Genomic DNA, 14850 nt, shown 5'->3' on the forward strand with positions numbered 1-14850 from the left:
AACTTGTCAAGGCTTTCTCATTTTGAAGGAAGCTGGGTTGAATTTAATCCCGCGACAATTAGAAAAAAAAGAAAAATACAACTGCAAGCTTATTAAATAGACCAAAAGTTAGTTAAACTTATTAAATACCGGTGTTGCCTCCAACTACATTTGTGGGGGAACATTGAACTTAGTTCAGGCCCCGTGAAACATATGCAAGAACTAACCGATGCGTTTGAAATCAATATAAACTATGTTAAATTTGTTACTTTTAATCGCAGAAGTCTTGAGGCTAAGTACGGCGATCTCAGTCTGTACTAATCGAAAAGTTTTACTCTATATTTATGTGGAGGGTAAATATCTCTTCCTCTTAGGCAATTTCAACATAAACCAGAAACAGTTTCAAATCAACCAGAAATTGTAAGATTGTAACTACGGAATAATTTGCGGTAATAGAAAAATGAAGCCTTCGAAAGATATCCAAACGAAATAAATCCAGAAAATCGTCTGGCCTATAAAGCAAAACGCAATTAAAAAGAACAATTTTTTTGATGAAAAAGTAAACTACGAATCAAGTTGAACGTTACAAAAAACATGAGACGGTCAATAATCAGCACCCCAGTCGAGACCAGATGGTTATCTTGCGAGATTCTGCCAGAATCTTGCAAAAACTGCCTATCTTGCAAGATCTGGCAGAAAAATGGTTATCTTGCAAGATCAGCCAGAAAAATGGTTATCTTGCAAGATTCTTGCAAGTTCGTTCACGTCGAGCTGTCCTCTAATTGGTTCTCATTCATGCAACACATTTCATTTTGACCAGAAATTTACTTAAGAATCAGTTGCGTGTTTTTTAAGAAAAATAATAAATTTGAGTAGATTTTTAATCTGGAAGCACGAATTATCTGAATAAAAAAATTAAAATCTGTCTTTGAGAACTGTTAACAAAAAATAAATTACTTTTAAAAACTATTTTCTTTCACTTTTATCAAGGTTTACAGAACTAAACGTCTAGATTATATTTTCTGATGAAAAAAATGCGATAATATTCTTTGTATCTTAAGCAGCTTCCTTTCATTTAATTCCCCTCCTTACGCTTAAGTTTTTTGCCAATGTCCAAAAAATGTGCTTATTCACGGCTTGCCATTTTTTTGAGCTCCGAGGGACTGCAGAGGAGCTTTCGCGCATATCTCTTGCTGTCCGAATTACTCGATTTAATCAGTTCATCTTGTACGATCTTGTGCAAAAAAGTGGATATATTTGAAGATTCTGACAGAGAAATGATTATCTTGTAAGATTCTGGCAGGAAAATTGCTATTTTGCAAGGTTCTGGCAGAAAAATGGTTATCTTGCAAGATTCTGTTAGAATCAGCCAGAATCTTGCAAGATAACCATTCTTAATTGACTGGGGCAGTCCATTGTTTAAGAGACAACTTTTTAATCTAATGTGGGTTTTACCGGAATTAAAGCGTTCATTTTTAAAACATGTTGCAGACTGAAAAGAAATGGCTTATCTCCTGAGTTATCATTTTGTGACTTTAGGTCTCTGTAAGGTAGAAATACTGGAAAGCAAGCAACTACCGCACCATACAAACAATTTGGTGTCCTTTCAGATGACGCCACAAATAATTCCACTTTTATACGTAACTGAGCAAATAAGAGCAAAAATGATCTAAAAATAACCGCAGCACTCTTAGATCCATTAGAATCTTTCGACTCGATTTTTCCATACAATTTTACTTAAGTGGAAATACAATATCTCTGCTTAGCTCTTTCAATATTCAACGTCAAAAACCAGTAGCATAAAAACGTTTTTAGGTCAGATTGAATAAATTTAGGTCAAAGAGTGCCCCGCCCCAGGTGCCTTTTATTTTTCATAACCTACATAAATGATAATCAGAAAATTGTTCCAAAAACTCTACAGTGATACAATATGCATATGGCAACTCATTACTATGCCCCGTCAGGAAATTAGATCAAACTATCAGAAATCTTGAACATAATATTAAAACTGTGATTACTTTAATTTGAATGAAAACTTGAAAAAACTGTTGATCATTGTTGAGAAAGGCGTTGTTGTTTTTTATATATATTAAGTTGCTAAGTATAAAAAAATTATTACAATTAAGTAACAAAATAAGTTACACTTTGTTTAACTTTGAGCCGCAAGACATAAACTGATAATCTACTGAAAAAATACCAACAGTGATACATAGAACTCCATGCATCAGAGCACAAGTACCAAAAGAATTATTCCTTTATTTATTATAGATCGGGCCATGAGCCGTAATATTTATTCTTGCCCTCTTATGAAAGGATACTGAGTTTTTTTTTGAAAAAAAAAACCTCGAACAAATTTGATGAGCTATATGGGCAAGCCTCTGCATACCTAAATTGATTTCTGTACAGTCTTCTCGCTCTCGAAAAATAATTTCTACTGTCGATGGTATTATTACCTATCGGTAAGAACTTTTGAAAAACTGATTTTTCTTATTTTTCCTGATATTCTCAGCTCGAGTCAAAATCAAATTCATTTGCCACTGACACTGAGCACTTAATACATGCAATAAATATTTGTTTAAAAATTTTTCGCTTTCTTAACAAATCTCAAAATTGTTTTTATCTGGTAAAACAGTGTAAATAACGTTTGCATACTTGTACAAAACTATTAAAATTCAATTTAATTGAATGGGCTACTAAAGGATTAGACATGAGTTGAAACTTCATATACACTCTACGTATTTATGATGAAATCAATTTTTTGTTTTGGTTGCACACGGTTCATATCAGTTAATTATAACAACTGTTCTTTTATTATTATTTGAACAATCAAGTGTTTTTCTTTTTTTCTCTCTAATAATGTCATAATATTATAATATTTCTTTTATTCGGCCACCACTTCAATAATTTATTTTTTCCATTGTCTAAGATGTTTTATTTCTAAAACCCCCCACTGAAAATGATTTCTTACACCGCTCAGTCCAAAGATAGACAACGAAAACCATAATCTTCATAGCATACGCAGAACTGAAGTTCATTATGTCCATACTGATCTTAGCTTTTTCAATCAAATTTACCATGAAATGGGGAGATGCCATGGTCAGATCTCTGATTATAGAAAAAATCATAATTTTTGTAATAAAATATTATTACAACGAGATCCTGGTATTGTTAACAAAAAATGTTGTTTGAATTGACGCTTAATTTGTGTACCATGACTATCAAGTCATGAAAAAATGAAGTCAGTTGGTTTAATTTCACTATAATTCAATTCAACTAACCAGCATTTTGTAATCAATAAGTAGTAGCAATGTCGGTTATACAGATGTTACACAAACCCCAACTTTGGACGCATAATATATCGGTACTGAATCATAGCTGTTCCATTATGATTTTTACCATGCGCAGATTCTTGATCCCGGCATCTTATGGACTTATCTAATTTTGAAGTAGTAAACTCAAAGAACATACCCAGATAATTTAAACTTCTTGTAATAAAACCCGAGTTTGAGCTATTTTGAAAAAGAAAGCACTTAAACGAGAGCACATGGTAATGTGCAGCCGCACATAAACAACCCGTGGTAGGCAGTAATTTTTTTTGAAGGTCGACAAGATAAATTAAAATGTAATAAGGAGGCAAACATACAACCGAATGAAACTTATTTGAAAATAAGCTTAAATTTCCAAATATCAGTGTACGGAAAAAACACTAATTTTCTACTACGCCTGATAATTCAATTAAACAGATTAGCCGCAAAAAAAATGAAAAAAAAAATCATAACAATTATGCCGAGTTATAAATTATATGTAAGCACATATTACAAAAAAGTTTCTGTTAAAACAATTAATTAGTTCCAAAAGAAAAAAAGGATTGCATAACCAGCCTTTATATAGATAACTGATTAGCCAACAGACAAGAATGAAAAAGTTAAAAGTTGCTTTGGCGAAAAAAACTCTACAGAATTTTGACTGACTTTTGATCGAAAAGTTGGCTTTATGCTGTGATATTTTCAGAGAGGATAAAAGCATATGGGGCATAAAAGCATTGCAATTTGAAATAGTTTAGCTAAAAAGTTTTGGAATATTTTTTCTCAAAACAAAAGTGTGTCAAAAATTTGGAAACCGCTTCCTATTATTTGGATGAGCATGTAAAACCTTTTGTTGAGCTCAGTTACAATGCAGGAGACCAGATTTTCAAAACTGCTGCTTAATCGTAAAAAGTTTTGAAGAAAACTGTCAATTTCGTTTTGTTCTAGTGTTCCTAACCTATATGTGATTGTTACTGAAACGGTGTTATGCTTCTTGTGCTTTCCTTTGAACCAACTTTTCGATCTATTTTCAGTACTAAATAGCGTATTTTCAATTGTTACGAAGCTTATTTGCTAAAAAACTCTGAAAAGAAAAAAAAACATTAGATATTCATTGACAGACTGCAACTGTGCCTAAGTCTTATCGATACCCCAAAACTCTTCCAAATTATACCCAACATATATGCTTATATTTTCCCCACAAAAACTTCTTTTTGGCAAATTGTTTTTTTATTCCTTTGATATAAAAATTCTAAATTTGAGGTTTCTGTTTCTTAACAAAAAACAAATGCAGAATTCCCCACAAAATAACAAGACAAATTACAGAAAAAGCTCACCACTGTTAATGCAAAATACAATTGAAACGAATATGAGCGATCGAACTACGTGAAAAGTGAAAAGTGAAAATATTGATAACTTTTAGCCTCAATTTTTGCCCGAGAGATCAAAAAATGAAAAAGTCTGCACCAATTGATTCATTTTTTGAAGAGCTCTTTAAGAAGATATAAATCGGCCAAAGTTGGCTTCACAAAAAAAGCAGTGCTTCTATAAATTCCCGACCCAAATTTCATTGGGCGCTGGAAACAATAACACAAAACTGTCGCTTGCCATTCTCAAATGGAAGTTTATCAAAAGTTCAAATGATTTATTACCATATCATTTTTTTCAATGCAAATAGTACTTTTTGTCATTTGTTTGTTGAAATGTTAATAACAATATAATAATCACAATAATTGTGTTATTCATAACAACAAGTTGCAGGATTGTGGTCAGTTCTCGACCTATCCACTTATTCCACCTTCCGTTTTTTTCTCGGGATCATGTCAAATTTTTTTCTGGTTGTTTTTCAATCTTCAAACTTTAGTCTCAAAACTGGCTTGGTTCATTTCAGTAATGAGACGTCAGGAATCGTCGCTGAGTGAAGTGAGAGAAAGAGACAGTTTGACTCCCCAAACCCACCAGGACACCTTCAAAAGGGTCCAACCAGCGGCTACACTTAATTCCCATCATGCCTATCCAGACGAGAGTTCAAAGAGTTTTTCACTCGCATTCAGGCACGCTCTTTTCCTCTCATCCCCTCCTTCTTGTACAGATCTGGACATTGGGATTTTTGAACGCACGAAAATTTTTGAAAGTCACGAAAGTCTGAACATAGGCACTTTCCGTCTGGGAGGGTCTGGACATATCAACTTTCAGTCGGGCACCTCAACCTGGGGAGTAAGGATGAGGCGGTAATTACCGTTGACACATAATTTTGTACACATTTTCTACATCCCCGCAACAAAAATAAAACCACAATCAACAAAAAATAAGATTGACCTTTCCGGCCTCAAATGTCTCTCATAAATTTTTATGATGTCATTCTTTAATCCTAGGTCCAGATGCAGGGCTGTTTCAGCGCATTATTTGTAAGATTTGGCTCTGAAATTTTTGAAAAGTCAGTGCATTTTGGTGCATATCTTGCATACTTTTGAGAAAATTTCTCAACATAATCGCGCTGCAGAAATTGGGGGGCGGGGTGAAAAAGAGCTGAGGTGTGTGCCAGTGGTGTGAACGATTTGGGAGGAGGTGATCAGACGGGATTGAGGAGCAGAATTCAAGGTCAAGGAGACCTCTTAAGTTGCAAACTTTTTCTGGGGACAGAAGAGGGCATACTAGGCAATACTTGTTGCTTACACCCTATTTTTTTCCCAACTATATGGCTTTACATCCCAACAAAAAATTATATTTTTAGACACAACGGAGAATGACGGAGAATGTAACTAAATTCTGTTTCGCTATGTTAATACACGGGATTTACACAACGTTTGCGAAAGCTACGCTACTTTGAAGGTAAATTATTAACCAAATTCAACAAAATTAGAAAATTCAAGCTCGAAATTCCTCTTTATCGAACTAAGTTTTAGATAAATTTTTGCCGGCAAATCCCTCAGCCTAAAAGTTTTAAATAAAAAAAAACTTTCCTAAAATGTAACTCGAATTGATATCCGACAATTTAGCGACGATTTAAAGCGATTACAATTAAATGCAACTAATTATATAATTAGCTACAAAACCGTGAAATTTAGAAATAAATTTTGTGGATTTTAAAAATGTGTAATTTGATTACTAATTGTGGAGTTGAGTTACCGGATTTGGTAACCAGATTCTGTTTTTGATCGTAACGCAACTCCGTAAACTTTTGAAAATCCAGTTTTGCTTATTTCAGGCTAAAAATTGTAGCCTAAATTCCACAATTTAACCTAACCGAACTCCACCAGTGCAGAATTAGCCGAACTCAAATGAGGTCTGCTTTTGCAGGGTAATTCATAGTTTTGAACCTCAACTTATGCGAGCTGTCTTGAGATCTATAAAGAGTTGACATGGCAAAGTTCTTTTTCATACCTAACAACGGCGGACACCAGCTTCCTTTTATGTCGAAAATAATAAGAAACAATGGGATACATCTAGGAAGCATATTACCAATTAAGAAAACAAGGTATAACCCTGTAATTTTGTTTTCTTACACAATCTTTCGACCCCGCTCATCCGCAATTGTTTCTGAATTTTCTGTGATGTAGCTGCGAGGAAACTTTGACCATAAATCAGTGATGGATGCGCAAGGATAATAGATAGATTCTCAATTATGAACAGACGTATATAGCATTGAAGGTGCTTCCTTTCTATTCATTAGCACAGACGGAACCTTAGCTGCGAAAGATATTTCCCTAAAGATTAAAAATCAGGCTAGTACAATTATTCAAACAGTATAAAATCAGTTTTATAAAAATAATAACTTAATTTTTCCAAACAACAGAAAATGGGATTCTGAACTCCAGTACAATACAATTCAACCCTCAAATTAAATTTGACTAAAGATTTGTGAAAATATACAAAGAAAATTGAAAAATCTGAAAAAAAAAGAATCCATTTTTCTTCAAAAACGATTGTTTGTTAAAATTATCAAACAAATTGCAACCAATCAAAACACAATGGAAAGAAGATAAGGTGCTCTCTTAAAAATATTTTATTAAAAGGCCGTAGCGGCCTGCTGTTCTTAAAACAACACAAATTTCTTTAAAAAAGAGGAAAAATTTCTAAAGGAAAAACTCGTAAATTCACGGTTTTTCTCTAGTAAGATTTATTGAAGTGAAAAAAACCGTTTGATGAAAACTACAACCACTTAAAACTTAACTTATTTTGGGTTGCAAAACACATAAAGACCGGTCATGATTGACATTAAATTATAAACAATAACAACTTTCTCAAAACAGACTTAAAAAGTGGCAGCATATGTTTATTTTCACTATTATAGGTAACTCATGCATGTTCAAAAATAATTAACAGGCAATTTGTTGAGGAGTTCGAGCTCATGTACACAGTTTCAGCTGTTTAGTGTTAAAAGTTACCATGAAATAGGGTCTTTGATCTTTTGCAGCGTGTTTAGGTGAACAATTCAGGAAGACGGCGTAAATGAAAAAATATTTACAGCAGCTTGACAGGTCGCATCATGTTGACAAAGATCAAATTAGTTATTGGATTGAGAGCGATAGAATAGTTCTTAAAAACATTAGGAGAAAAATATCGAAAAGGATAAAAAAATAAACATTTTGAATATTTGTTAAATGTTTTTTATAATGAGTAGCTCGCTTCAAATTTAACATAACACGTAGCCATAAAAGTACCAAGAAACCTCAAGGTAACCTGGCAAATATGAGAATAGAAGAAACAAGGCGGCTCGGTAATGTGCGATGGCACATAAGTTCCGACCCCGCCCATCCACAATTTTGACATAATTGTCTACCAAATGAGGAACAGAGAGAAAAACCCAAAAATTATTTTTTGGGAATCCCCAAAAAACCCAAAAAAGCCCAAGTATTTTTCAAAAAAACTGTGTATGAACGATAAGATAGCCTCCAAAGCAAATAACTCAGCGGAGTAAAAATTGAATCATTAGATTGCTGTGATATGCCAATATTAAGAAAGCGAGTCAAGACGAACAGCAAAATCAAACAACAACAACAAACATTAAATACATCAGAAACTTTATGTCCGTTTTAAAAAACAAAATTTATTAACAAAGTTAAAATACCGTCAGATAAACCTAAAACTAAACAAAATAACTTATAAATTACCAGAAAAGGTATGGACCAGTCCAAAAAAATGTTTGGTAACAATTAACAATTAGACAAAAAAGAACAAATAAAGTTAATTTAAAAATTTCGCTTAGGTTTTAAAACAATTAACTTCAAAGTAACGAAAACCATTAGAAATCAAGAAAATATTCCAAAAGTTTACGGTTACCAAAAATTCTATAGAAAGGCATTAGAACCTGTCATTATTCATTTTTTCAAGCGGCTAAAAAGAACATCAGAAAAACCACAAAGAAAAATTCAATCGAAACTTGCCAGAAAACGCCGTCAAAACCGTCAAGCCACATTTTGGCTCTCAAAATATATTCGATTGGGCCCTCTTCAAACACCGATAATGTAGTTTTTGGCCACTTACAAGTGAGACTAGGTAACAAGTAGACAAAAACGAGAAAAGGGCAAAAGTATGTAATAAATTTGATTTTTTTTAAACAAAATAATATCCAAAGTCATGAAAGACATTAAATACAAAATGAAAGTTTTAAATAGGGTCGTTTATTCATCCAAAGGAGCCTTTGAGATCTGCAATTATCCAGAATATGTCTTTAGTCTACAAAAAGAACGACAAATATGACGAAAATCAATTTAACTAATAGCCGCCCTCATCTTCTCAGCCGGCTATTATAGCGCTTCTATTTTTTATTTTACTTCGTCGAATGAAAAAATGTTTTGCTTTATCTCATTTTGCTGCTTTTCAACATTTTGCGTGATATATTTTTGACTTCTCTAGGCTAGTTTCTCTCTTCTCTCATTCTGCTAAATGTGATTTTGAAGATCAGTTGGGCAGCAAAGCAATTCAAAATGAACAGAGCCAGTATAAAATTGAAGTCAGAAGTAGAAACGGGCTAAACCCATAAAGTTCAATATTAGATGCCCGCTATTTGAACGTCGTTCCTATAAGTCTTAGTTACCATCTCTAATGCTTATTGGTATTGATACTAGCCCCTGTAGCCTCTCTCTAAGAAACAGAAGTACGTTATGTTCAACTACGAAATGCCATCAAAATAAATCGGACTTCAAAATGTTTTTGTACAAAAATCTTTTTGTTTTTCAATATTTTCTTTTCTTTTAATATCAATCATGCTTATTGGAATCAACGGCGACTATTCTCCGGCAATCCGCTGGGTATGTTTTATTTTTTTTTGTGAAAAACAGGTGTCGAAGTCAATAAGGTCATAACGCATTCTGTAAAAAATAGATTTTAGGAGATCAATAAATTTTGATACCTTCCCTTGACACCAATAATGCGTATTTGACCTGTAATTAACAAGATTATGTAACAAAAAAAAATAAAAAGATCAAACTTGCGAAGTTAAGAAATTTTTTTCTTTAGTTTTGGAAAACGATTGTTTTCAAATTCCAGAAAGCCATCAGCTATTTACTTATATCAAAATATCGGCTCATCAATTTTTCCATGAAAAACCAGTGAAACCTATCACTATACAGGAAATTTCATACGACCAAAAAAAACAAAGTAAAAATGACAGTTAAAAGACAAAAAAAATTCAGTTAATTTCTTCAAGAAAGAGGTGTCGAGGCCTTTAAAACGATAATCTACATCATTAAAGATTTCTATATGTTCAATTGGGATTTTTTTGAACGCTAATAATGTGATATGAGAAACTGTCAATAATGTGACTAGAAAACGAGATAAACTGGCAAATATCTAAAAACAAAAAAATAATCCGAAATCTAGTACTATTAATGCCAGAAAACAATAACTTCAGGCTTAATCCGCAATTGAGGCTAATTTTGAAATTGGAGGAAAGAAGAAGCCTTCTTTCTTTGCTGACACTATGCTACAAATCGACCAAATTGAAAAAAAAGTAGACTAAAAGTTCATTAAGCTATTATTTATTTAAAAATCAAACACTTTTAAAAGTCGAAACGATCATAAACTTTCCAGTAAAAAAACTAAAGTCACTGGCTTGGAGCCTCTCAGGAAGCCAATAGGACCTATCACTCCTGAGCATTGATTTTATATGTTCTGTTCTTCGTTATTAAAAAAAGAGGTCTTCTTACAAAAAAAGACCGGCTGATTTCAATCCGAATTTTTTGGGTTGTTACAATCAAAGATTGGCCCAAAATTAGCTCTGCTAATGCTTATTGTTTCGTTAGGAACAATTTATTTTTTGAATGTTGCAGAGATTTATAATTTGTTAGTTGGAAACTCGAAAATAAATTATGCATTTTTGATAATGAACGAAAAAAGTTAGCAAAAAACGGACAAGTTTTATTTACAAAGCACTCCCAGCGGAATTTGAAGGAGGAATAGCCCCGTTCTGAGTCGAGAAAGATTGTATTAGTGTTGTTTGGGGGTGTACTGACGGCCAATTTAATCAAAGTGAACTAAAGTAGCTTTTTTGGGCTGTTTATGATGAAAAAGTCTGAATTTTGAAATATTTATCCAGAATTTTTGAATTTTTGACAAAAAAAATTAAATCAGAATAATCAACAATGCTTGTTTGTCTTTAAAAATAAAACCAACGACACTATTCTTAAAATTTTTTACAAATTTTAGCAAAATTGACAAAAATTTAGGCAAAAATTGCGGAAAATGTGAATAAAAACAACGTGAATTTACTCTACTTTTCTTAGATGTTTAAACCTCGATAACTCCCTGTTGAAAACGAAAAATAAAAAAATCTTTTTAATTCCATATTCTACGCTGGACAAGCTTTCTAATGATACCAGTCTCAACTCTCTACGACGAATATATCGATCTGTGAAAATTGACTGAACAAAAAAAGTCCATTTGAGTATATAGTTCTTCCCCACTCAAGAGGGGTCGGAACAAAAAACAGAAAGACCAAATGTTCATAATTTTTTTATAAAACCGCGGGGTTTAATTAATAAAACTCAATATATGCCTATTGAGAGACATAAGATAATAATAGTAGGCTCGCGAGCAATTATAGAAATTAAATTGCTGCACTTGAAAAAAATCTTGAAAAAACTGAAAATGTGTTTAAACATAAATTGCTTTCTACATTTAAAATGTAGTTTGAGAAATATAAGCCTTCAAAAAAGGCTACATTCAAAATTTTCATTTGCTACATATTCCACGCCTGACGGGCTTTTAATGAGGAGTAAAAAAGACTTAAATAGTGTTTTGTCTGCTCTAATAAAAGTTGGGAATATTGATCATATCTTAATATATATCATTATACCATCATAAAGGCTTGTTAATGTCCAATGTAAACAATTATATCAACTTCTGTGTGTGTGTGTGTGGGGGGGGGGGGTTGGGGTTCATTTTAACTTATTAGTCAAAGACCCTATCTACTCTCCTCACACAAAATATCGGCCAGTTTCAATTTTCACAAGTAAGATGTATAGCCGTGATAAATTTCTTCATAGCCAGCTTCTTGTATTTTTGAATTGAAAAAGTAGATCTCTTCGACATATAAGCAACAAGTATTCTGAACAAACAGCAACATGTGACGTATGTTTGAATGAAGATGACGTCACTTCGAAAGGGGTTATGGTGACAAAGCCACAGAGAGAGACTTATGGTCACTATGGAGCGATTAAGGCCATAGTCGTATCTCCATTTTTACCCTACCTGTTCATAACCCACACTGAATGGAGTTTTGCCGGTTAGCTCAAACACACATCTGAAAACTTAAGGGGAAGTTGTACAGACGGGTTATTGCACCGACGGTTAATTTGGCAAAGGTATTCGAGTGTGGAAGCAAAAATTTGTGCACGATTAATCTTAAAATAATTCAGTAATACAATTAATCGCCATTCTGCAGATGCAAACCTTTTCTCTGTTGGCAGAAAAATTGTTTTGTGAGTTTGGACTTTAGACTAGGAAACTTGGACCAAAAAAGAACAACCAAATAAGTAGTCGTTGGTTTGTTTTAGCTTACTCATTGTGTGGCACTATTCTCAGGTAGGGGTCCAGACCGAAATTGTCTCTGATCAGACCATCGCGGACAAAAATTACATCTGATCAGACCGACCGAGTCCAGAGTGACCTCTGATCAAACTATCATGCGCTCTAAACTCCGTTTTCACTGAAAGTTTGATCAGAAGCCTCCTCTGATTAGACTATTGTGCGTTCGAAATTCACTGCTGACAAGAGTATTGTGCGCTCAAACCCACTTCTTATCAGACTCTGGTACTCACGAAATTGCCTCTGATCAGACCGAAGTGCGTTCAAAATCGCCTCTGATTAGACTTAAGTCAACTCGAAATTGCCTTTGATCAAACGTAGGTGATCAAGTGAGCACGAAATCCTCTGCTCAGAGAACATGATTACAGTCATGAACAAATCTCCTAATATCGCTATAATACATTTCAAAATGTTTGGTGTTTTCAGCTATGAAGTAAAATAAGGAAAAGCCAGTTCTAAGAGGGTTGCTATTTGAAAAAGCGCCTGTCGATTATTTATTTTATTTAGTATGCCATTGGTGCATAATTATGACTCAATAGATGAACTTAGATAGCTTTCCGTCAAAGACGTCTCGGTCTACAGTTATTCGAAATTAATTTTAAATTTTCAAGGACCAGCTTTTCTTTTCAGCTGGGTCTCTTGGTTCCGATCAGCAACATCCCACTCTAGATGAGTCTCCGATCAGAACCTTGCTGTATAGTTGCCTCTTGGCAGATCAAACATCTTTGAGTAAAAAATACAAATAAATCAAAGAAGAAATGTACACAAAATAATTTTTGATCAGGTCCAATTGCGCTCAGAAATTTTTCTGAGCTGACCTGTGCGCGCTCGAATCCATCTCTGCTCAGACAGGTTCCAGACCATTGTTTAGACCAGGTGTGCACTCGAAGATGGTTTGATCAGAGGTCTGGACACCTCAACCTGGGCTAGGAACAGTTAATTTGCGCGCTACGATTTCTTGCTTTTTGGCTATTTACAGAGTTTCGCAAAATTGTGTGGACGGTTTATTCATATTTTATATATCGGTTGCTAAAAATGGTCAGGAGCTTGTGAGTGGTGATGTTGGGCACGGCACGGGGTATAAATATATAGTCTTTTAGTATCTCAGGTTGATAGGCTTGAGCCAAAACCGACAATTCTTACGTATAAATACCGACGAAAACTGATCAAAGCGACGAAAAAAAAACGTAACGGCTTCGATTAGTTTTTGCGAAGTAAAACCGACGAAAACCGACAATTTTTCTTGTGTTTGAATCCGGCGAAACTCTTAACACGGGTTGTTAGTAATTTCAGCTGACCCGACCAATCCAAGCAAAAAACAGCTAAAACCAGTCCCATGGAGACGAAATGATCAATGAGTAGACCAAGCGCGCTCGAATTGATCGATTGGTGCGCTCATTTTTGATTCAATTCATTGTATGATTAGACTTAGGCAATTTTTGACAATTTGAGGTTCATTACGTTAATACTAAGTTCAGAATTGTACTCTGAATTTTATCATGCAGTAGGTAATAAGTGCCATGATCAGAACTCTGGTCATAGAAAAAATCGAAATGAACATTTTATGATCAGTACTGAAATATTATAGGACTCAGATTCGGGTATGGACTGTTCATTTTCTGTATCGATTACGTGACTCTGATTAAGTCAGTGAGAAAATCTGGAATTTGTCGAGTTTCAGGAAGCCAATCGAATTGTAAGTAGGGTTTCGAGAAGTAACCTAGCCTGAAATAAGCTAGTTTGCAAGTTTTAAAATCTAACCATGCCTACAACCATGCTTACAGTAATCATGCTTACAAACGAAACGCGCGTTTTAAAATGACGAAAATCAGTAGAAGTCAACTTCTGGCTATATGTAGGGACTGCCGGCATTTTAACTTCTGGCACTGCAGACTTTGGGCACTTTAAAAAGTGCACGTGAGCGTTTTGAATATCCGGCTGCATCTCATTGCCAACTGTGGGTTTAGTGTGGACTCACGGGTTTGAGAAGCCAGTGCTGCGGTCAAGGAATCACAGCTGCAGACTGACAGGTGTTGCCTGGAGTATGTCCCAGTGCTCCACATTCTTTGTCGCCAGAAGTTAGTCAACAATGCTAACAGTGCTGTGCTATAGCACTTTGCATCGAAAATCATAATACATTTATGCAAACTTTCGGGATCTTCATATTATAGCCCCCATGCTTAGTGGTCATATAGCGTATACCCCCCCCCCCCTCCCCAATAATTTTAAGTATGCTATAATGGGAGGCTATAATTGCGTGGCGGGGGTATAATTCTCAGGTTTAGGTCCAGACTCAAATTGAGCTATGATAAGACCCACCCGTGTGTTCCCAGACCGAAATTACAGGGTCTGGAAAGCGGTTCGAGCGCACTATAGTCTGGATCATGGTCTGATTTCGGTCTGATCAGAGGTCAATTCGTTCTGGAAGGTCTGATCATAGTATTTATAGCCTGGACCACGTTAGCTGCTTTATGTCAAATAAAGCAAGCCTCTGAGTTGATTGTAAACTAAAAACTTCCGTTAATCCACTTTCATC

At 34.4% G+C, this 14850-nt stretch overlaps 1 protein-coding gene across 1 annotated transcript in view; it reads left to right on the top strand.

Moving 5' to 3' along the window:
* The window catches only part of LOC142349033 (dynein axonemal intermediate chain 3-like), an 87080-nt gene that overhangs the window by 50256 nt on the left and 21974 nt on the right, over positions 1 to 14850 (top strand). Inside the window, exons 12-15 of the mRNA XM_075400444.1 lie at positions 5176 to 5338; positions 5830 to 5942; positions 11848 to 12012; positions 14282 to 14392. Of these exons, the coding sequence (XP_075256559.1) occupies positions 5176 to 5338; positions 5830 to 5942; positions 11848 to 12012; positions 14282 to 14392 (552 nt within the window). The remainder of the gene's footprint in view (positions 1 to 5175; positions 5339 to 5829; positions 5943 to 11847; positions 12013 to 14281; positions 14393 to 14850) is intronic.

The sequence above is a fragment of the Convolutriloba macropyga genome, chromosome 11, assembly GCF_964194025.1.
Source record: "Convolutriloba macropyga chromosome 11, txConMacr16.3, whole genome shotgun sequence".
In the NCBI taxonomy this organism is placed as follows: Eukaryota; Metazoa; Xenacoelomorpha; order Acoela; family Convolutidae; genus Convolutriloba; species Convolutriloba macropyga.